Below are 21498 nucleotides of genomic sequence, written 5' to 3'. Positions count from 1 at the left end.
AGGCCCTTCTCCCAGGCTAACAAGTGTCCATCCTCACCTACTCCTTGCTCTTCCCTATAATCCCTTGGCTGGTCCCTCAGCCCCTTCTGCTGTGTCCTTTCCACTCGTGGTGGCACCACAGCATCAAGCCCCTTGACCCTCCCCCCTCCCTTGGGTCCACCTTGTGTGGCTGCATTGCCAGGACATGGATGTGGTGCAGTGGCAGTGGCTTAGCAGCAGTGCTTGGACTTGATGATCTAAGGTCTCCTCCAAGCTCAGCAGTTCCATGGTTCTGACAGCAGCATCTAGAGCCACTTTGCAATGTCCTGGCCTCCTGCCCCCACTCCAGCTGGGCCTGGGGTTGCCGTTCAACCCCAGGGCACAGCCACCTCCTCCTGGGTTTCTTGGATGCCCGAGGGCACCAGAAATGGGATCAGATGCCCCTGGTGACAATCTCCACATCCCCTTGTGGGTGGCCACTCTTTGAGGAGCCATCTTCCAACACGTGGGCAAGAAACTGATCCATGTTTGACTTCCTCATGTCCTTCATCATTCCAGGACCAGCTAAGCCTCTCTCCTGTCCTTCCCTTTCAGAGCCTCCTGAGGTCAGGCTGCTGAATGGCTCCAGCCCTTGCTCCGGGAGGGTTGAGCTGCGCCACAACCAGCAGTGGGGGACTGTGTGTGACCACAGGTGGGACCTGAGTGATGCAGAAGTGGTGTGTCAGCAGCTGGGCTGTGGAGAAGCCATCTCAGCTCCAAGCTCGGCCTACTTTGGGCCTGGTGCCCACCAGATCTGACTGAGTGAGGTTGAGTGCACAGGGGCAGAAGAAAACCTCTTTGAGTGCCCGTCCAGGATGGAGGAAGCCATCAGCTGCCACCATGGGGAAGATGCTGGTGTGGTGTGCTCAGGTAACGTGGCCATCACTGGGGCAGAAGAGGTCCTGGGCATGACCCAATCCTGGAAACATTCCAGGTCAGGCTGGGTGAGGCTCTGAGCAACTTGCTCTAGTTGGATGTCCCTGCTCACTGCAGAGGAGTTGGTCTGGATGACCTAGGATCTAGAGCACATCTTCTGAGAGTGGCTGTGGGAGCCAGAGGTGTTCTCCTGGAGAAGTGAAGACTGAGAGGAGACCTCATTGCTCTCTACAGGTCCCTGGCAGGAGGTTGGAGTGAGGTGGGGTTGGTCTCTTCTTCCATGAAACAAGTGATAGAAGGAGGCAAAATGGCCTCAGGTTGCCCCAGGGGAGGTTTAGGCTGGCCACGAGGAATAGTTTCTTCTCCCAGAGAGTTCTCAAGGTTGTTTGCACCCAGTGGGTCATCAAGAGCTGGATGCATTTGCTTGGGAACACCTGGACTCAAATCACAGAGTAGTGGAGTTGGAAGGGACCTCTGGAGATTGAGTCCACCCCCCTGCTAGAGCAGGTTCACCTAGAGAAGGTTACACAGGATGGCACCTGGGTGGGCTTTGAATGTCTCCAGAGATGGAGACTCCATCCCCCTGGGCAGCCTGCTGCAGTGTTCCATCACCCTTCAATTACAGAAGTTCTTCCTCATGTTCAGATGGAACTTCTGACAGTCAAGTTTGTGCCCCTTTGCCCTTCTCCTGTCTCTGGGCACCACTGAACACAGCCTGGTTTCACCCTCCCGCCACCCAGCCTTGAAGTATTGAGCAGCAGTGATCAGATCCCCCCTCAGGCTGCTCCCCTCCATGCTCAAAAGGTTCAAGTCCCTCAGCCTTTCCTCTCCAGAGATGTCCCAGTGCCCTCAGCATCTCTCCAGCCCTTTGCTCTGCCTTCCAAAGCAGTTCCCTGTCCTGGGGAGCCCCAAACTGGGCAGTGCTGCAGATGAGGCCTCCCCAGTCCCCTTGGTGGTACATCCCTGGTACACCTCTGCCTTACCCTCTCCCTGTGGCTTCTCTGAGTAGAGAGACAACCATGGGATGAGGTTTGCAGAGGGCACCATTTGGATGTGGGTCTGTGCAGGCAGAAGGAGCTGTTGTGATGCAGCAGATGGTGCATGGATGTGGGCCTTGAGTGGCCACAAGCAAGCCAAAGGTGCTGCAGCACCAAGGGGTCTGTGCCTGGCGGTGTCAGAGTCTTAGCAGGAGCTTTACTCTGTATCTCCTTTGCTGAATGGTGGCCATAAAAGAGTGCAGGTTGGAAAGGATCTCTGGAGACCTCTGGTCTTACTCTAGACCCTGTTGTTCCTGGCCCTGTCCAGTGGAGCTGTGCCAATCCCCGAGCATGGAGATCCCAACACCTTTCTCACCTCTGCTCTGATATTTGAGCATCCTCATGGGGGGAAGGAGCATTTTGTGCTACCCAATGGGAGTGTGCCAGGCTGTACCCTGTGCCTGTTTCCTCATGTCCTCGTGATGTCCTTTCATCTCCTGAAGAGGGAGGTGGTGGAGTCAGCATCCTGGAGGTGTCCAAACAATGTGTGGCCCCTGGGGCCATGGTTTAGTGGGCATGGTGGTGTTGGGTTGGTGCTTGGAGTTGATGATCTTGGAGGTGTCTTGCAGCAGAGTGACAGAATGATAGGGGTTGGAAGGCAGCTCTGGAGATCACTAAGTTCAAACCCCTCTGTAAAGGCAGTGTCACCTAGAGAAGGTGACACAGGAAGACATCCAGGCAAGGTTTGAATGTCTGCAGAGACAGAGACTCCACCACCTCTCTGGGCAGCCTGCTCCAGGGCTCCAGCACCCCTAGGTTCAAGAAGTTCCTCCTCATCTTCAGGGGATTTCTGCACCTCAGCTCTGGGTGAGGAGATGTTTTCTTTCTCCCCACAGGCTCTCTTACACCCCCACAGCCTCTCCCACTGCTCCCTCTGCTGCTCCCAGTCATCCTTGCAGCCTTGGCACTGATCCTTGGGGCTTTTCTGTACAAGACCAAGCGACGGCAGCAGTAGATGCGAAGCAGAAGCTTCTAACAACCCCCTAGGTGAGTTCTGCTGCTGGTGAAGAGGACACCAGAGTCTGCAGAAGGAGTGTGGTTGGAAACCAGCTGTGTTCAAAGCAGCCACATCAGCAGAGCTGGGGCAGGAAGTTTGCTTCTGCCTGGGGCTGGTGCTGGTGCTGGAAGGAGTTTCCTTTCCTGCTGTGACCTCCACCCATCCCTTGCTCCTCTTTCTGACCACTCTTCCCCTTTCCCTTTGACACCATGAGCCAGCAATGTGCTCTTGTGGCTTATACATGTCCTGCCTTGCCTAGACATGTTTTTTTGCTCCACCAGAGTGGCAAGCACGGGAAACAGACACAAAAGAACCTGGAGCCACTGTGTCTGGCCTGCCCAGGGTCCTGTGGTGTAAGGTGCACACTTGGCTTGTGCCTGCCTAGTGCAAGGCCTGTGCTTTGCCCAAATTGGGTAAAAGTGAGCCTGTGGCTTTGCCTAATAGGATATGGTTTGGCTAACTGCCATCCTGATTGGCTGTTCTGTGTCCAAAGGGCAATTAATCTCTGCTCACATTGACAAAAGGAGATAGGCAGGTGAGCAACCTGCTTTGCTTCCCTGCTCTTTGCTGTGCTTCTCTGCTATGCTCAGCCATGCTGCTATTGCACTTGAAGGACCTGCTTAGAATTCCTGGTCACATACACAGATTGTCCAGAAGAAGCCAGGAGACAAGGTCAGAGATTGTCTGCATCCTGTCCCCAGGAGCCAGGAAGATTCAAGTCTCAACATCCAACAAGACAGAGTCCCCTGAGAGCATTTGGGCGCTGTCTGGACTGTGGCTACCCCCTTGAGTGGGTGATAATAATTTGTGAGTAAATGCTTAAAAACCTCTTTGTAATTCTCCATTGCCTTCTGCCATAGAGCTGAAAGAGCTCCTTGAGCCCATCTACTGGGCAGGTGCCATATGGACTGTGGGAACCTTCTCTTCCAGTTCAGTTCATGTTCCTAGGCTTTGCTGGTTATTCCTAGGTCTGGATATTATCCAGAGGATGTTTCAATGTCTGTGTAAGAAACAAGATATTGTTAAAATGAGTGGTTGGGGTTGGCAGAGTTCTGAATACCAAAATAAACAACATTAATTTTGGAAAAGATCATCTTGCATTAATTAATTTTCCCCTCTGCAACAACCATGAGCCAGCAGTGTGCTCTGGTGGCCAGGAGGGGCAGTACTGTTCTGGGGTGGATCAGAAGGGCTGTGGTTAGTAGGTTGTGAGGGAGTTTCAGAGTTGTGGAATGGGTTAAGTTGGAAGGGACCTCAAGAGTCATCCAGTTCCAAGCCCCTGCCATAGGCAGGGACACCTCCCAATGGAACAGGTTGCTCAAGGCCTCATCCAACCTGGCCTTGAACACTTTCAGGGAGGGAGCATCCACAGCCTCCCTGTGCAACCTGTTCCTGTGTCTCACCACCCTCACTGTGAAGCACTTCTTCCTAACATCCAATTTAAATGTGCCCTCTTCAAGTTTAAACCCATCCCCCCTTGTCCTGTCATTACAAGACCTTGTCAGTAATCCCTCCCCAGCCTTCCTGTAGGCTCCCTTCAGATACTGGAAGGCCAATCCAAGATCTCCTTGAAGCCTTCTCTTCTCCTGGCTGAAGAGCCCAACTCTCTCAGCCTGTCATTATAGCAGAGCTGCTACAGCCCTCTGAGCATCTTTGTGGCCTCCTCTCAACTCGCTCCAACAGTTCCATGCCTTTGTTGCATTGAGAGCTCCAGAACTGTACACACAGAGAGGTTCTCCTGCCCCTTTACTCTGCCTTTGTGAGGCTGCATCTGGAGTACTGTGTCCAGTTCTGTGCCCCACAGTTCAAGAGGGTCATAGAACTGCTTGAAAGATTTCAGTGCAGAGCCAGGAGTGGAACATCTCTCTTATGAGGACACCCTGAGGCATCTGGGGGTCTGCTGCTAGGAGAGGAGGAGCCTGAGAAGTGACTTCATGGATGTTTATAAAGATGTAAAGGTTAGTGCCAGGAGTCGAGCCAGGCACTACTCAGTGATGCCCAACAACAGCACAAAGGGCAAAGTTGAGGCATAGGAAGCTTCATGGAAACATGAGGATTTTTTAACCTGTGAGGGTGACAGAAGACTGCAGCGGGCGGTGCCCAGGGGAGTTGTGGAGTCTCCCTCTCTGCAGATATTCAAACCCTGCCTGGATGTGTGCCTGTGTGATTTCCTCTGGGTGATCCTGCCCTGGCAGGGGGGTTGGACTGGATGAGCTTTGGAGGTCACTTCCAGCCCCTGACCTTCTGTGGTTCTGGTTCTGGATGCTCTCAAGAGGTAGGATGAGCCTTGGAGCCTCCTCAGACACTGCCTGTGCTGCCTGCCCATCAGCCAGGAGCTCTGAGCACAGGATGGCTCTGGGGGTTCCCAGCTCCCAGTTGGCAAGGGATGTCCTCCCTTTGAGCTGAGGGGTGAGGACTGAGCAGGACTTGGATCTGCTCCTGAAGTTGTAGGGCTGTGGTGGAGATTCTTGGGAAGTGCTGTTGAGGGGTTGGGGCTGTCCCTGGTGAACATCCTGACATTGTCTTGTTGGACATCTGTTGTGTGGAGAGGTGCTGGTGTGGGGCAAAAGCAGGCTTAAGGGTGGTGTGTGGAGCAAAGGCTAGCTCGAGGGTGGTGTGTGGAGCAAAGGCTGGCTCAAGGGTGCTGTGTGGAACAAATTCTGGCTCAAGGGTGCTGTGTGGAGCAGAGGTTGGCTCCAGGGTGGTGTCTGCAGAGCAGGCCTCATGTCTGAGTGCTCGCAGGGGTGATGCTGTCGCACTCTGTGCTGCCACCATCGCTGGCCCAGCCAAAGCTGTCTGCAATGGAGTGAGCATCCCCAGCTGGCCTTGGTAAAAAGGAGAGAGCTGAGGCCCTGAGGAGCAAACCCACCTGACCCATCCTGGCCTGCAGGGTTCATGTGTATGGAGGAGCTGCAGGTCTCCTACACCTCCATCTCCACGCCTGAGGAAGAGCAAGTGGCAGCCAAGGTGGCTCCTGCTGGAGATGCCAAGAACAAGAGAGCTCAGCAGAGCTTGTGACCAGCCCCTGCCCAAACTGCAGTGCTGCAGCTCTGCCACACAGCTCTCTCTCACCAAGGGCCCCAGACCACCTCATCTCCACAGAGCTGGGTCACTGGATCCACCACCCAGCTCCATGCCCAGCTTGGGTGGTCATTCTGGAGTGACCCAGGGCTGCCTGCAGGAGGCATTTGGCACCTGGACAGCTAAAATTTCTCTCTTGAACTGTTATTTTTGTGTGCATTTGTGAAAATAAAAATGGTCTTTAAGGCTCCAGGAGTGGCTTGTCCTTGGAGAAGACTTCAGTGGTGGTTTGCTCTGGGAGATTTGAGCTGTGGTTTGCTCTTGGGGAAGTCTCAAGGAGGAATTTCCTCTTGGAGAAGATCTGAGTGGTAGTTTTTTTTTTGGAGGAGATTTGAGCTGTGGTTTTGTCTTGGAGCAGACTCAAGCAGTGGTTCGCTCTTGGAGCAGACTCACTTTAGGCCTCATGCAGGAATCTGGAAGTCAGCTGAGATGTCCCAGTTCAGCAGAGAGCCACGAGGATGACTGTGGGACTTGAGCATCTTCCCTGTGGAGAGAGACTGGGAGCCCTGGGGCTGTTTAGTCTGGAGAGGAGAAGGCTGAGAGGAGATCTGATCAATGTGTACAAATATCTGAGGGGTGGGGGACAAGAGTCTGGGGCCAAGCTGTACAAGCTCTCTTTGTGTCCTTGAGTATCAGTCTCCAGGGAGCTCTCAGAGAACAGCGGCATGGAGGGCATGGAGCTGTGTGTCAACCATGCAGGGGGACACTGGCAGGAGATTTGAGAAGGTCTACTCCTAGAAAGAAGCAGTGGGATCCACCATGGCTTATGCCAGCCTAGGTGGAGCAGGTCCCCATGAACCACTCTGCCATGTGCTGGCAGGACCAACTCTGTTGCTAAAGAAGCAGCAGAAGGGGACTGAGCAGTGCTAAACAGAGTGGCTGTGGTGAGGTTAAAACCTGAAGATCTGCAAGGCAGGGGTGGAACAGGGGGATGGGTGCAGGGTCCCAGGGGCTTAGAAGATGAAGGGCTTGGAGAGCCCTGAGAGGTTTGGGCAACCTGGAGAAGAGAAGCTGGGTGGCATGGGGTGTGGCAAGCACCTGCCAAGGGACAGGAGGAGAGCAGAGAGCCACAGAATGGGTTGGGTTGGAAGGGACTTTGAAGCTCATTCCGTTCCAACCCCCTGCCATGAGCAGGACAACTCCACTGGAGCAGGTTGCTCAAGGCCTCATCCTGCCTGGTTTTCCAGGGATGAAGTGTCCACAGCTTCCCTGGGCAACCTATTCCAGTGTCTTGCCACCCTCCCAGTCAAAAGCTCCTTCCTAACATCCAACCTAAAGCTCTTCTGCTCCAGTTTCAAAACCACAGTTCCCACTGGAGCATGAAGAGCCCAAAGGGGCCAAAGCCTTGGAGAAATGAGGAGTGAAAACCACTCCTGCAGCGTGCAGGAGGCTTGCAAAGGAGGACCAGACAAGGCCTGTGGCTGTGGTGTGTGTGTAGGAGTGCTGAAGGCTTGTGGAAGCATTTCTCTGAGTGGTAGCTCCTGGTGTTAAAGTCTGAGTAAGCCTCGAGTAGACATCTGGTGCAGCTGATGGTGCTGGGCCACACCTCCACTGTGTGGATGTAGGTTGGTGCTGGGCTCTACTGAGCAGGACTTGCCCAGCACACACATCCTGGAGCTCCTGCTGCTTTCCCAGGCTCTCTCCTGACTTTTCTGCTGATCCCCTGAATCTGAAGGTCAAATGGGGGCACGAAGAAGATGACCTCACTTGGCAGTGGGCCAGCAGCAATGTCGTGAAGGGCTGCAAAGCCTTCTTGCAGAGCCCTCATTTATACAGAAGTGTGGCTCACAGGACCATCAATGGCGGGAATGAAACCTTACTTCCCCCCGCCCCGATCACCCATCTGCTTGGGAGCTGCCTACGGCCGTTACAGGCTGTGAGAAGATTTCTCCTGCAGAGGGGTGTAAAGCTGTAAACATGAGCCACTGTTTTGAGAAAGAGCCCTTGGTTCTCAGACACCGTGAGCACCCTACGCACACCTGCTGGGGGCTGACCCCTAGGGTGGTGCCACAGGTTGTTTTGGTAAAGAACAGCCTGTGTATGCCTTACTCATACCTTTGAACCGAGCTGCATTGTTCCCGTATGTTCGCCCGAGTTTGGCTGGATCCATCTCTTCTGGATACTATAAAAGATGCTGCATTTGCCTTAATTGAGCACCCCCCTTTTGCTTGCTACTCTCGCTCACACACACACACACACACCCCCCCGGCACAGCCCGGCACTCGCACTGCAGCATCGAAGCTACAGCCGGCTCGGCAGCGCTCCGATCTTCGCCAGCCTTCAGAAGCCAATGCCCAGCTTGGCCCAGAGCCGCGGTGGCTCAAGCAGCGTGCCCCAATCCACGATATTTAGGACTTTCAGAACTTAATAGGGACTGTGAGTAACTAAGAAAACTTAATCTAAAGACAGAATAATCTCTCAAAGCCTTCCAGTGGAACTCTCTCAAGTTACAGACTCTCTTCCTAAATTCTTTCCAACTGTTGCTAAATTCCTGATTTCTTATACATAGTCATTCTGTAATTTAATTCCCAACTGCATAGAAAGAACTTCCGTGGGGCAGTTACAAATCAGTTTGGGGAAGGAGATTCTTAGTGTTTGTCATAATAAATCTTTTAAATGCTTTCCAATTCGGCCTCGCATTTCATTCCCCCTAACCCAAACAAACTCCCTCCGCAACAAGCAATCCAGGCTGTTTCCTGGGAAGGGAGACCTGTCCATGAGATTTCTTCTTGCTCCTCTCCTTCTCCCATCTTTGGATCCACACCTTTGTCCTTCCCTTATCTCCGCACAGATCCCACCCAGACTGGCAGCAGCTGAGACTTCTGCTTTGCCTTGGGTACTTCTGTGTACCCCCAAAATGGCTTTTGTCCAGACCCAGACCTTGGGCTCTTGAGTGTGTGTCTCAGTTCTAGTTTAAACTTCCCAGACTCAAATATAGTTAATAGAACCAATAACAGTTTTTGGGATGCCTTTCCCTCTTCCCCCTTTTTCCAAAGAAAAGGAATTAGATGTAGAGAGGAAAAGGTAAACCACAGCCAAATAAAACAGCCTCACTTTGATTTGGAAGGTAATAGAGAAAACTTTAATGAATGAAAGGTGTTTGAGGTGGGGGAGCTACAAAGAGGGATAGGGGAGGGAAGAACAAGGTACACAGTACACACAGGACCAGATGGGTGGCAGTGGATTTTCTCCACCTGGACTGATGGCCATGTGGTAAAACAAAGAGCAGCAGGAGGAGGAAGGTGATGCTGGCAGCCAGGGAGGCAGGGCAAGAGCACACAAACCAGGAAGCTCCTTTGTTTTATAGGGGCTAGACAGGACATGGAAGTGGGCTAAGCACTACAGGTGGAGTAGGGCTCAGACCTGCCCCCGGGGAGCAGTCAGGAGGATCTGGGGTCAGGGTGAAGACCACTCCCCCAGGGAGGGTTAATCCTTTACAGTGTGCTCCATCTCTCACCATCCCATGACTGTTCTCTCCACCTCCTTGTCCACTTCCCCTTCTCCAGGTTTCTGCTCTACCACCACCTTTGTCTTCCTCCCCATGTTTGAGAGGCCCCAGGACACCTCTAGATGCTCCAAAGGCTGCTCCTGGACGGTGGTGGAAGGACTTCAGTAGGCCTGGATCCTTCCCTCTTTCTCCAGTCTCCCAAAGGTGTCTCAGCAGCCAGCATGGGACTCTGGCCTGTGGTATGCCACAGCTGGGCCCTGGAGCACCTCTGCTGTCAGACCCTTGAGATGGAAACAGAGCAGATGTGACAGCTGTGCCTTAGGCCACGAGGACATCCTGTGCTGGCCACTGACCACATTGGTCCTGCTCTCTGCCCATGAGGTCGCAGTCATGACCCTGCTGAGGGTGGAGATGCAAGCAGCAGCTTTGCAGAGTCAACTTTTCCTCCTTCTCCTTCCTGAAGCTGTGCCCCAGGGTTGTGTCCTCCCCAGGAGCCACAGTTCCCTTTTCAGCCTTTTCCCAGCAATGCTTCAGAGAAGTTCAGCTCCAGGACCCTCCCTCCCGTGGTCATCTCAGGGCTCTGCAGATCCTCTTCTTCATCTCCTCCGTGGATAGACACTCTGGACACACCCCTGAGTTGCTGCAGTTTGATGCACCTTGAATACTGGACTGAGGGCAGTCAGGGCAGAGGGCTGAGAGGTGGGACAGGAGCTTCAGCCAGCAGTGTGGTGGTGCAGGCAGAGCCACCCAGCACCCAGAGTCACCTGGGTTGGTATCTTTGACTCTCTCAGCCTCCCTATCCTTCTGGTGGTGTTTACAGCCCATGGAGGTGTCAAGAAAGGGCCAGGGTTAGGCCTTGGGGGTCCATGTCCTGCTGCCCCTCCTGAGCTGCCAGTCATGGTCCTCTGGGGGGTGACAAATGCCAATGGCTTCTGCTAACAGAGAGACTTCTGCAAGGGACAGCCACTTCTGTCTCTCCTGAGGGTGACTGCAGTGCTGGGCCCCTGGGAGGACACTCCTTTGGGCGGCCCCTGGGGGATGGTCAGTGTGGAGGATGCTCAAGGGTAGGCAGAAGAAGGGGTGAGGGGTCAGTGTCTGTGCAGGCAGTGATTTGCTTCATATCCTCCTCCCCTACCCTCCAGTTGTGACCATGACACTGAGCACGGCTCAGATTCCTCCCCAGCACCATCCCCTCCCTGCTGCCAGCCCTGCTGGCGCTGGAGGCTCTGTGGGAGCAGCTGGGGATGCTTGGCTGCCTGTGCCAGATCCAGAACCACCAAGGAGCTCTGGGGGGCATCTGAAGTGTTTCTGGGGCTGGTGACAGCTCAGGTGTCCAGGGCTGGTGCTGAGAGGTCCTGCAGCCTGGCTACAGGGAGAAGATCATCAGGGGTCATCTTCCTCCATTCCTCTTCTGGCTGATGGGTTGTGGTTGTCCTCAGCTCAGGCTGCTCCCTGGGATCTCCTCCTGACCTTTAGCTGGACGAGTTTGCAACTGCATCACTGAAAGGGAGGAGGAGAAAAGTTGCATGCTTCTGGTCAGGGGAAGGTGCTGAGATGTGAAGGCCAAGGGAGAGCACAGGATGACAGTTGCTGAGCCATGGAAATGCTGCCCTGTGCAGGACAAGAGGCAACAGCCTCAGGTTGCCCAGGTTTGATTTGGGCTTGGCCCAAGCTGCCCAGGGCAGTGGTAGAGTCCTGATCCCTGGAGGGGTTTCAAAGTTGTGGAGATGTGGTGCTGAGGGCCATGGTTTAGTGGTGCCCAAGCAGTGCTGGGGTCAGAGTTGGTCTCAATGATCTTCAAGGCCTCTTCCAGCCAAACCAACTCTGTGCAGGTCTCAGCCATCTGTAAAGACCCCAAGCACAGAGCTGCCACCATGGCCACTGGGAGCAGTCAAGCCCAGTGTGCTCCGGAGGATCCTGATGGCTTCTCCCATCCTGCACAGCCACTATGAAGAGAAGACTTCATGATGCTCAGAACCACAACAGACCTTAGCTCCTGCCTCTCCCTGGCAGCTGCAAGCAAGTTTGGAGGCTGCAAGGAGGTCACAAGATCCTGTTTTCAGCTGCTTCCCCTCAGCAGCAGGGCAAACTTCTGCCATCCAGCAGCGTGAGGAAGCTGATGGTGCCCCAGGGGTGGCTTTCACAGAAGGTCAGGGGCTGGAAGGGACCTCCAGAGCTCAGCCAGTCCAACCTCCCTGCCAGAGCAGCATCACCGAGAGCAGATGACACTGGAATGAGTCCAGGCAGGTTTTGAACATCTCCAGAGAGGGAGACTCCACAACCCCCCTGAGCAGCCTGCTCCAGGGCTCTGCCACCCTCACAGGGGAAAAATCCTCCTCATGTTTCCATGAAGCTTCCTCTGCCTCAGCTTCCACCACTGCCCCTTGTGCTGGCACTGGGCATCACCCAGCAGAGCCTGGCTCCAGCCCCTCCAGCCCAAGCGGCTGCAGCTGTGGCGTTGCCCTGGCCACAGCCTGTGCCACAGGTGCTGCTGCAGCACCCAGGCAGTGTCTCAGTTCTAGTTCAAATCTCCCAGAGACTCAACTACAGCTAATAAACCCAGTAACAATTTATAGGATGCCTTTCCCTCTTCCCCCTTCGATGGTTTGGGTGTTACCCACCCCCCCCCACGTAAGCAAATCACCCAGCCCAGACTCAGCCCAGCTGGAAATGAGAATGAAGCTTTCTCCTTGCAGCTTAGCACAGTGCCCAAGCAGATGTTTACACAGCTGCAGACAGAAATACACAAGTCAAAAAGGAACACAGAAACACAACAGCTGCCCTGGAAACCTGAGCCCCCAGGAGGGGCTCTCTACCACCCTTCCACCTTCTTCCCACCCCTCTACCTTGTCCCAGGCTTACGTTCAAGGTGAGTTTGGAGAGTTGGCCATGGGGATTAGGGAGCAGAAGGATTGGTCACAGATGGCAGGTTAGAGAGAGAAGTGCAGCCCAAAGCCAGAGACCAAACTGTGATATGTTTGGGGTCTTTGTTTACACATCTCAGCAAGCCTATGGGTGAAGCAGACATCCTCACTGCTCTCTGCACAGCCTATAGTTTAATTCTTCCCACCAAAACACCCCAGCTAGGCTCTAACTAGCAACTAGAGGTTGAAGGATCTGGGGGCAGGAGGTTGGGGGGGAGGGGGGCAGATAGAGATTTGGGAGGATTGGAGCTGTGGGGCTCAGGGAAGAGTTTGGAGGCTCAGGGGTTAGGGGTTCAGGGAAGGATTAGGGGCTCAGAGAAGGGTTGGGGGGCTCAGAGAGGTTATGGGCTCAGAGGCTGGGGGGTTCAGAGGGGTTGGGGGCTCAGGGAAGGGTTGGGGGACTCAGAAGGGTTAGGGGCTCAGAGACTGGAGGTTCAGAGGGGTTGGGGGCTCAGGGAAGGGTTGGGGGGCTTGGGGGTGTTGAGGGAACTGGGGGGGCAGGAAGTTGGGGAGCTGATGGAGATTTGGGGGCTGAGGGCTTAGGGAAGGTTGGGGGAGGGGGGAGAAAGGGGTTGGGTGAATTTGGGGGGGGGGTTGGGGGTCTTGGGGCATTGGGATTTGGAGGGAACTGTTGGGGGAGGGCAGAGAGGTCAGGCTGGAACTGATGAGGGCAGGTTGGGAGCTCATCCAGGACACCTCCAGGACCTCCTGGAGTAGCCTCTGGAGGAGCCCCTGGAGGAGCCCCTGGAGGAGCTGGGGTACAGGGTGGGGCCAGAAACAGGCAGTATCCCAGGCCCCCCCCTGAGCCATCTCCCTTGTCCCCCACCCCCAGCTCCCCTCCAGGCCCCCCCCCCCCCCGGTGATGTCCTCTCTCCTGCAGGGCTGTGGCACCGAGGGCACTGCCATGGGCACAGGACAGGAGCCACCCCCGTACTCAGAGGGGGCCACTCGACACCCTGGAAAGGGGGCCTGGGGTTGCCCACCCCATGGAGGAGCTGCTGCCCTGGCTGGGGCAAGACCAAGAGCCTGCAGCCAGCCCCTGCCACCCCTGCAGCTGCAGCTGATGTCCTCTGGGGTGGTGGCCCCGTGGCCAGTGGGTGCCAGCTGGGCACCCCGGGTCAAGCTGGAAGGAGATTCGGTTCCTCTTCGGCCCCTGGGCTCCACCGAGTGCGGCAGACAGCCTGGAGCCAGGGCAGGGGGCAGGGAGTGGCCTCTTCCAGCTGCCTTCAGCAGGCTCTTGGAGCTCTTTCTTCTCCAGCTGCTGATGGTGGAGCTGGTGCCAGCCTCTGCCAAGCCTCCTTCTTCCTGCAGCCCTGACAGGCTGGCAGCAGCTTCCTCAGGAGTCCTTTGCCGTCACCTGGGCACCCTATGGGTGACAGAGTCCCCATCCACCTGGGACTTGGAGCTGCAGAGGTCCTGCTGGTCCTGGCAGGGCTTTGTGGTGAGTGTTGGAGCTTCTCTGCCTTTCTGCCCTCTGTCTGCTGCTGCCTGCAGGCTGCGTTTGGAGCCTGCTGCTGGCTCCTGGGGCTGCTGCCAAGGCCTGAAGGGTTTGTGGGGACCTGCAGCACCCAGGGTGCCATGGTGCAGTGTGGAGCTGCAGCACCCAGGGTGCCATGGTGCAGTGTGGAGCTGCAGCACCCAAGGTGCCATGGTGCAGTGCTTGTGTAGGCCACATGTCATGGCTAAGATGCTCGAGCAGACCACTCCCAGCCATGGCTCTGTGGTTAAGATGCTCATGTAGAGCTCCACTGTCCATGGAGGTCTTGGATAGGTCACCACCTGTGGCTAAGAAGGTTGTGCAGGTCACCAGTGTGGCTAAGAAGGTTGTGTAGAACACCACTCATGGTTAAGAAGGTTGTGTAGGTCACCAGTGTGGCTAAGAAGGTTGTGCAGGTCACCACTCATGGATGTGCAGGTCACCCCCCGTGGGTAAGATGCTTGTGCAGGTCACCACCAGCCCTGGTTTCAGGGCTGAGCTCTCTGTGCTGCTGGGGAGCTATGGAGCTTGGGTGGCCAAAGCCCCAGCAGAGGTTGATTACATCACAGAGTCCTGTCACAGGATGGGTTGGGTGGGAAGGACCTTCCAAGCCCCCTGCAGCCAGCAGAGACATCTCCACCTGGAGCAGGCTGCTGAAGAGCCTGACCTGGAGTGGTCCCAGGGTGGAGAAGGATCCTGGTGGAGATGTGCTTGGGTCAGGCTGGTCAGAAGCCACAGCAGGAGTGTCTGCAGGCCTTGGCTTGGCTCCTTGCCTTGCCCTGGGCTCCAGGCTGCTCAGCCAGCAAAGATCTGGGGGGGGTTGGAGAGCCCCCAGGGCCTTCTGCTCCAAGTCACTGCCACCCAGAGCCTTGCAGCTGCTGGTGCCTTGGGCAGCTACTCCTGCAGCCTGAGCAGGGTCAAGCACTTGGAAAGCCCTGAGCAGAATGTCCTCAGGTGCTCTGGGCCCTCCTGGCTTCGAGGGGCTGCAGCCTCAGCTGGAGAGGTCTGGATTCTGCTGGAGGCTCAGCTGCCCTCTGTCCTCCTGAGCATAAAGCCAGGAGCCCAGCACAGTGTTGGAGCTCTGGAGGGCATCCAGCCCAACCCCTCTGCCCCAGCAGGGCACCCATGGCAGCTTGCCCAGCAGCACAATGCCCAGGGAGGGTTGGCAGCTCTGCAGAGAAGGAGACTCCACAACCCCTCTGGCAGCCTGCTCCAGGCCTCCAGCACCCTCACACCAAACAACTTTCTCCTCCTGTTCCTATGCAGCCTCCTGGGTGCCAGTTTGTGCCCCTGTCCCTTGCCCTGTCCCTGGGTACCACTGGGCAGTCTGGCCCCAGCCTCCTGCCCCCCACTCTTCAGTTCTTGCTGAGCACTGCTCAGGTGCCCCCTGGGGCTGCTCTTGTGCAGGCTGCCAGCCCCAGGGCTCAGCCTTTGCTCCTCACAGAGCTGCTCCAGGCCCTCAGCATCTTCCCAGCCTGCCCTGGAGTCTCTCCAGCACTTCCCTGTCCCTCCTAAACCCCAGAACTGGACCCAGTCCTCCAGCTGTGGCCTCCCCAGGGCAGAGCAGAGGAGCAGGAGAACCTCCCATGCCCTGCTGTCCACACTCTTCTCCATCCACCCCAGGAGACCTTTGGCCCTCTTGGCCACCAGGGCCCATTGCTGACTCAGGAGGAACTTCTTACCCTCCCCCCCCTACACCCAGGCCCTTCTGCTCTTCCCCACAGAGCTGCTTCCCAGCAGGGCAACCCAACCCAGCAACTCCTGCTTTGGTACCCTGGCCAAGGGCAGCCTGGGCTGGCTCAGGAGCAGTGTGGGCAGCAGGAGCAGGGAGGTTCTTGTGCCCCTGTGCTCAGCACTGCTCAGGACACACCTGCAGTGCTGTGCCCAGTTGTGGGCTCCTCCATTGCAGAGAGATGTTGAGGTGCTGGAAGGTGTTTGGAGAAGGGCAGCAAGGCTGGGGAGGGGCCTGGAGCACAGCCCTGTGAGGAGAGGCTGAGGGAGCTGGGGGGGTGCAGCCTGGCCCAGAGCAGGCTGAGGGCAGAGCTGATTGCTGCCTGCAGCTGCCTGCAGGGAGGCTGTGTCCAGCTGGGGTTGGGCTCTGCTGCCAGGCAGCCAGGGCCAGAAGAAGGGGACACAGCCTGGAGCTGTGCCAGGGCAGGCTCAGGCTGGAGGTTAGGAGGAAGCTGTTGGCAGAGACAGAGATTGGCACTGGAATGGGCTGCCCAGGGAGGTGGTGCAGTGCCCATGGCTGGAGGTGTTGAAGCCAATCCTGGCTGGGGCACTTGGTGCCAGGGTCTGGTTGGTTGGATGGGGGTGGGGGAGAGGTTGGGCTGGAGGAGCTTGGAGCTCTCTGCCAGCCTGCTTGGTTCTATGATTCTATGATTCTATTATCAGAGGGGGAGGGGAAGTCCTTGGCCAAGCAGCCTCAGGGCCTGCTGCCAGCTGCTGCCAGCTGCTGCCAAGTCTCTTCTGCCCCCTGACATCTTCCCTTTGCTCTCCACCATCGCCAGTATCAGGCCCTGCCAACGTCCGGCTGGTGAACGGCCCCGACCCCTGCACAGGCCGGCTGGAGGTGCTCCACAATGGCACCTGGGGCACCGTCTGCGACGACCACTGGGACCTGAGGGGTGCCCACGTGGTCTGCAGGCAGCTGGGCTGTGGGGCAGCCCTGGCGGCCGTGGGTGGAGCACGCTACGGCCGTGGGCAGGACCCCATCTGGCTGGACAACGTCCGCTGCACTGGCACCGAGGCCACCCTGAGCCAGTGCCGGGCGCGGCCCTGGGGAGCCCACAACTGTGGGCACGGAGAAGATGCCAGCGTCGTGTGCTCAGGTAAGGGGCTGGCACCCAGCGTGGCTGCCACTCCCCCTTGCTGGGGACTGCTTGCCCCTTCTTGTTGGCTGCTTGCCCCTTCTTCATTGTCTGCTTACCCCCTTCTTGTTGGCTGCTTGCCCTTTGCTTTTGAGTGGTTGCCCTTTGCTGCTGATTAGTAGTCCCCTGGTGTTGAGTGGTTGCCTTTTTGTTGTTGAGTAGTCGCCTCTTCTTGCTGTCTGGTTGTCCTTTTGTTGTTGACTGGTAGCCACTCTTCATTGACTGGTTGCCCCTTGCTTCTCACTGGATGCCCCTTCCTGTGGAGTGGTTGCCCCTTGCTGTGGATTGGTGGCCACTCCTGGTTGGTTGGTTGCCCCTCGCTGCTTCCCAGGTGAGCTTTGGCTGCGCAGTGGCTGTGGGCACTCAGCTGCCAGATGGAGCTCACATCTGGACCTTCAGCTTGCAGCTGGATCTGGTGCCTGCAGGGTGCCAAAATCCATCCACTGTGTGCTGAGGACCTCTCCCCCTCTCCCCTCCCCCTCCTCTCCTTCCCCCTCTCCCCTTCTCTCCCTTCCTCTCCTCCTCTCCCCCTCTCCCTCTCTCTTCCCCTCTTTCCCCCTCTCTCCTCTTTCTCCCTCTCCCCCTCTTCTCTCCTCTCCCCTCCTCTCCCCTCCTCTTCCATCATCTCCTCTCCCCCTCTCCCCTCCCTCCTCCTCTTCTCTCCCCTTTCACCTCTCCACACCATCCAGGCAGTTCCCAGATGCTCTTCTGCTCCAATCCCAAACCTCTCCACACCTCCTGCCCTTGAGGCTGCAGCTCTGTGCCCATTGCTCAGCCCAACCACCCTGTGGCTTCGTGGGGATGAAGCTCCTCATGGGCACCATCTGGCCTGGCTGGACAGGAGACTTTGCTGCTCAGCACCACGAGGTGCCCAGCAAAGACCTTGACCATTTGCCGGCACCGCCGGGGGCGTTTGCAGGGGCAGCAGCTCCAGGTTTGGCCCGGACCAGGCTGGTGAATGGCTCCAGCTACTGCTCTGGCAGAGTTGAGGTTCTCCACCAGGCCCAGTGGGGCACCGTCTGCGATGACCACTGGGGACTTGCGGACGCCCAGGTGGTGTGCCAGGAGGTTGGCTGTGGCTCAGCTCTGTCAGCTCCAGCTGCAGCCACCTTTGGGCAGGGCTCAGGGCCCATCTGGTTGGACGAAGTGAGCTGTGAGGGGACCGAGGCTGCCATCGCTCTGTGCCAGGCCAAGGCCTGGGGAAGCCACAACTGCCACCACGGAGAAGACGCTGGTGTGGAATGCACAGGTAGCTGCTGGCTGCTGCTCCCAGCCCCTTTTCTGAGGCCAGAGAAAAGACCTTGGCAGTGGTCCCAGGTGGAGATGTCCCCATTGCAACCCTGCCACCCGAGGCAGGAGGGGGTCCTGGTGGGTGGGGGTGTGCTGGGGAAGGGGCTGCAGAGAGGATCCCCACCCAGATGCCAGCTGCCAGGAAGAATGATGAGCTCCTGAGGGGAGCCTGCGCTTCTCATTTTGGCTGGGCCACCTCCTCACCCTCCAGCTGAGAGGTTCTGAGGTGCTTCTGTCACCTCTCCAGTGGCATTCAGAGGGTTTTGGCTCTTGCCTCTGCAGACCCAGCCCAGGTGCGGCTGGTGAATGGCTCCAGCCGCTGCTCGGGGCGAGTCGAGGTCCACCACCAGCAGCAGTGGGGGACAGTGTGTGACGACAGCTGGGACCTGAGCAGTGCTGAGGTGATCTGCTGGCAGCTGGGCTGCGGCATGGCCGTGTCAGCCCCTGGCAGGGCTTTCTTTGGGCGAGGCCAAGGGCCTATCTGGCTGGATGAAGTCATCTGCACTGGCACCGAAGGTTCCATCACCGAATGCAGCTTCAAGCCCTGGGGACAGCACAACTGCAACCACAGTGAAGATGCAGGAGTCGTCTGCTCAGGTGAGCCTGCTCCAACTGATGGCTTCAAGGAGAAGGTTTTCTGTAGGTACTTCTGCCTCTAGCTGTGGCCATGTTACGGAGGGGGTTTCTCTGTGCCTCCCCTATTTGGCAGAGGTGAGAAATTAATTTGAGGTGGTATTAATTTTATATAAAATATATATTTATTAAAGTTAATATTTACAAACTCTTGCCACCCCCAACCACTGCTTAATAATGTCCAGTTCTCTGTGCAAGTTTATGAACACAATTAGGATATGATATAGACAGGGATTGGGTCAATAACTGGAAAAATATCAACTATATGCAGAGAGAGAAATTCCCTTTGGCTTAGTGCCACCTGGGACTATGCTACTTGCCCAGCAGGGGCTGAAGCTCTCTGCTCTAAGGCACAGGTGACTTATATTACAGAAGAATTGAAGCTTACTTAGATGTCTTGCTGTTAATTATTGATCACCCTCCCGGGGTTGTGTCACAGCCTGTGCCCAGTGTCTGGACTTCCAGGGGCTGGAATCTTCCCGGCTTGAGAAGGAAACTAGGTGAATCCTCCCGGCTTGAGGGGGGATGATAAATCTTCCCAGTCTCTGGGGTAAACAGGTTTCTCTGACCTTTTGTTCTCCTGGCATGGGATGGTCTCTGCCTCGATGCTGTTGCTTCTGGATGCTGCGTGTCCAGGGCTGATCAGCTGGCAGGATTCCAGGAGCAGGAGAAGGGTGTCCGTGCAGTTTCTGGCATGGTCCTTTCACAGCTAGCAGGCTGTGTGTGTAGGTTTGCAGACAATCCAGAGGTCTGCACCTGGTTCTCTCCAGGCTAAAGCAGCGGGCATGCAGTGTGTGCCAGGCTGCTGGGAGACTGAGCTCCGTGGATAAATCAAGGCAGCTGGCTGGTATGCATGGCTGGCTCTAGGCTTAGGGAGCTATTGGCTCCCCATATACATATACATGGGTGCAGGCTTGAATGTGGTCTGCTTCTAAGGTATGCAGAGAGGTTAACTGTGAATTGAAATCAATGCAAGAGGTCTGAGCCTCAGTGAACTGCATGTGAGGGCCAGACTCTGTGTCTGGGCTCTGCAAGTGAGTCAGGGCAGCAGGAGCTGCAATGTGGATCAGAGAGCTGAGCTGCACTGCAGGCAGGGTCAGAGAGCTGAATCTGAACGGATCTGGCGAGAGCTGAGTCTGAACACGTGGTGCACCTTTGCACCCCTCTTTATAGACTGTGGGCTGAGATTCATGACCCTTTGGCCATCCAAAGTGACCAATCAGGTTGGCAGTAAGCCAAACCTTACCTTAATAGGTAGGAGCTGTTTGCCTGGACTCTCCCAAATATGGGCATCACCTGGGCGGACCCCAGGGGTACATGGGATGTGTGTGTGTGTGTTACACAACCCTATTTACTACCAGGGGTCCTGGCAGAAAAACATGTCCAGGCATATAGAGGCCTCTATTCGGGCCTTGCAGGCCCTCCACCACAGGCCAGCAGGGAAGGGAGGGGATTCTGCCCCTTTGCTGTGCTCTCCTGAGACCCTACCTGGAGCCCTGTGTGCAGTTCTGGAGCCCCCAACACAAGCAGGACATGGAACTGCTGGAGCCAGTCCAGAGGAGGTCACCAAGACGCTCAGAGGGCTGCAGCAGCTCTGCTACAAGGACAGGCTGAGAGAGTTTGGGCTCTGCAGCCTGGAGAGGAGAAGGCTTCCAGGAGACCTTGGAGTGGCCTTCCAGAATCTGAAGAGGGCTGCAGGAGGGCTGGGGAGGGACTATTGACAAGGTCTGGTGATGGCAGGAGGAGGAGGAATGGATTTGAACTGGCAGAGGGGAGATTGAAACTGGATGTTAGGGAGATGTTCTTGGCAGTGAGGGTGGGGAGACACTGGCACAGGTTTCCCAGGGAGATTGTGGCTGCTCCCTCCCTGGAGGTGTTCAAGGCCAGGCTGGATGAGGCCTTGAGTGACCTGTTCTAGTGGGAGGTGTCCCTGCCTATGGCAGGGGTTGGAACTGGCTGAGCTTTTGAGCTCCCTTCCAACCTAAGCCATTCTCTGATTCATTCTGTGACTTCCTTCTGCCCTCCCTGTTCTCTTTGGGGGCAGCGCTGTGGGGAGCAACAAGCACCAGAGGTTGGGAGGTGAAGAAGCTCTGCTCCATAGGCATCATGACAATGACCATCTGGATGTGCTTCTGTCCCTCTGTGGCTGTCCTCTGACACCTGAGGAGGTCACTTCTTAGCTGGTTTGCCACCTCCATCATGCTCACCTGCTCAGGATGTTAGAGCCTGTGGTCAGAGGTGTTTGGCCCTTGCTATTTGCCATGGGTGGCTGCAGGCTCCTCCAGCTTCCTGTCCCGCACTTGTGCATCTCTAGAGGCAGCCCAAGGTGGAAGGATATTCCCCCCCAGCCCTCCAGCTGGTGATGAGATTCCAGCCCTGGCTTAAGCAGAAGGCAAACCCTGGGTGATTTCAGGGAGTGCTTGCAAAGAATCACAGAGTGCCTTGGGTTGGGAGGGACCCTTGGAGGCCAAGGGCTGAGGCAGAGCAGAGCAAGCAGAGCAGCAGCATGGGAGGGCTCTTTGTCCTCGATGGACCCAAGCCAATCACAGCCTTCATCCAAGTGGAGGCTTCTTGAGGCTTTCCTCCTGGATGAGTTCTCCAAGGGAGGTGTGGGCACTCTGGCAGACCTCTGAAGCATGATCATGGTTTAGAGACTCCTTGGCATTCCCCACTGGAAACCTTCTCTGTGAGGCACCTCAGAGTGCTTTTACCTTCTCCTGAATCCATCCACATCTTTTCTGCTGTGAGCAGCTGAAGTGCTGGTGGGGGAGGCAGGCTGAGGGTTGCAGGTCATGGAACTGTTGAGGCTGGAAGAGACCTTTGACATCCTCCAGTCCAACCATGCCC

At 56.4% G+C, this 21498-nt stretch overlaps 1 protein-coding gene across 1 annotated transcript in view; it reads left to right on the top strand.

Moving 5' to 3' along the window:
• LOC135192798 (deleted in malignant brain tumors 1 protein-like) overlaps nt 1–21498 on the top strand; it is a 37310-nt gene that overhangs the window by 6105 nt on the left and 9707 nt on the right. Inside the window, 4 exon segments of the mRNA XM_064176181.1 lie at nt 574–888; nt 16375–16689; nt 17663–17980; nt 18301–18615. Coding sequence (XP_064032251.1) covers nt 574–888; nt 16375–16689; nt 17663–17980; nt 18301–18615 — 1263 coding nt within the window.

Source organism: Pogoniulus pusillus, chromosome 44 (genome assembly GCF_015220805.1).
Source record: "Pogoniulus pusillus isolate bPogPus1 chromosome 44, bPogPus1.pri, whole genome shotgun sequence".
NCBI classification, from domain to species: Eukaryota; Metazoa; Chordata; class Aves; order Piciformes; family Lybiidae; genus Pogoniulus; species Pogoniulus pusillus.
This window is presented reverse-complemented; position numbering and strand designations above follow the sequence as displayed.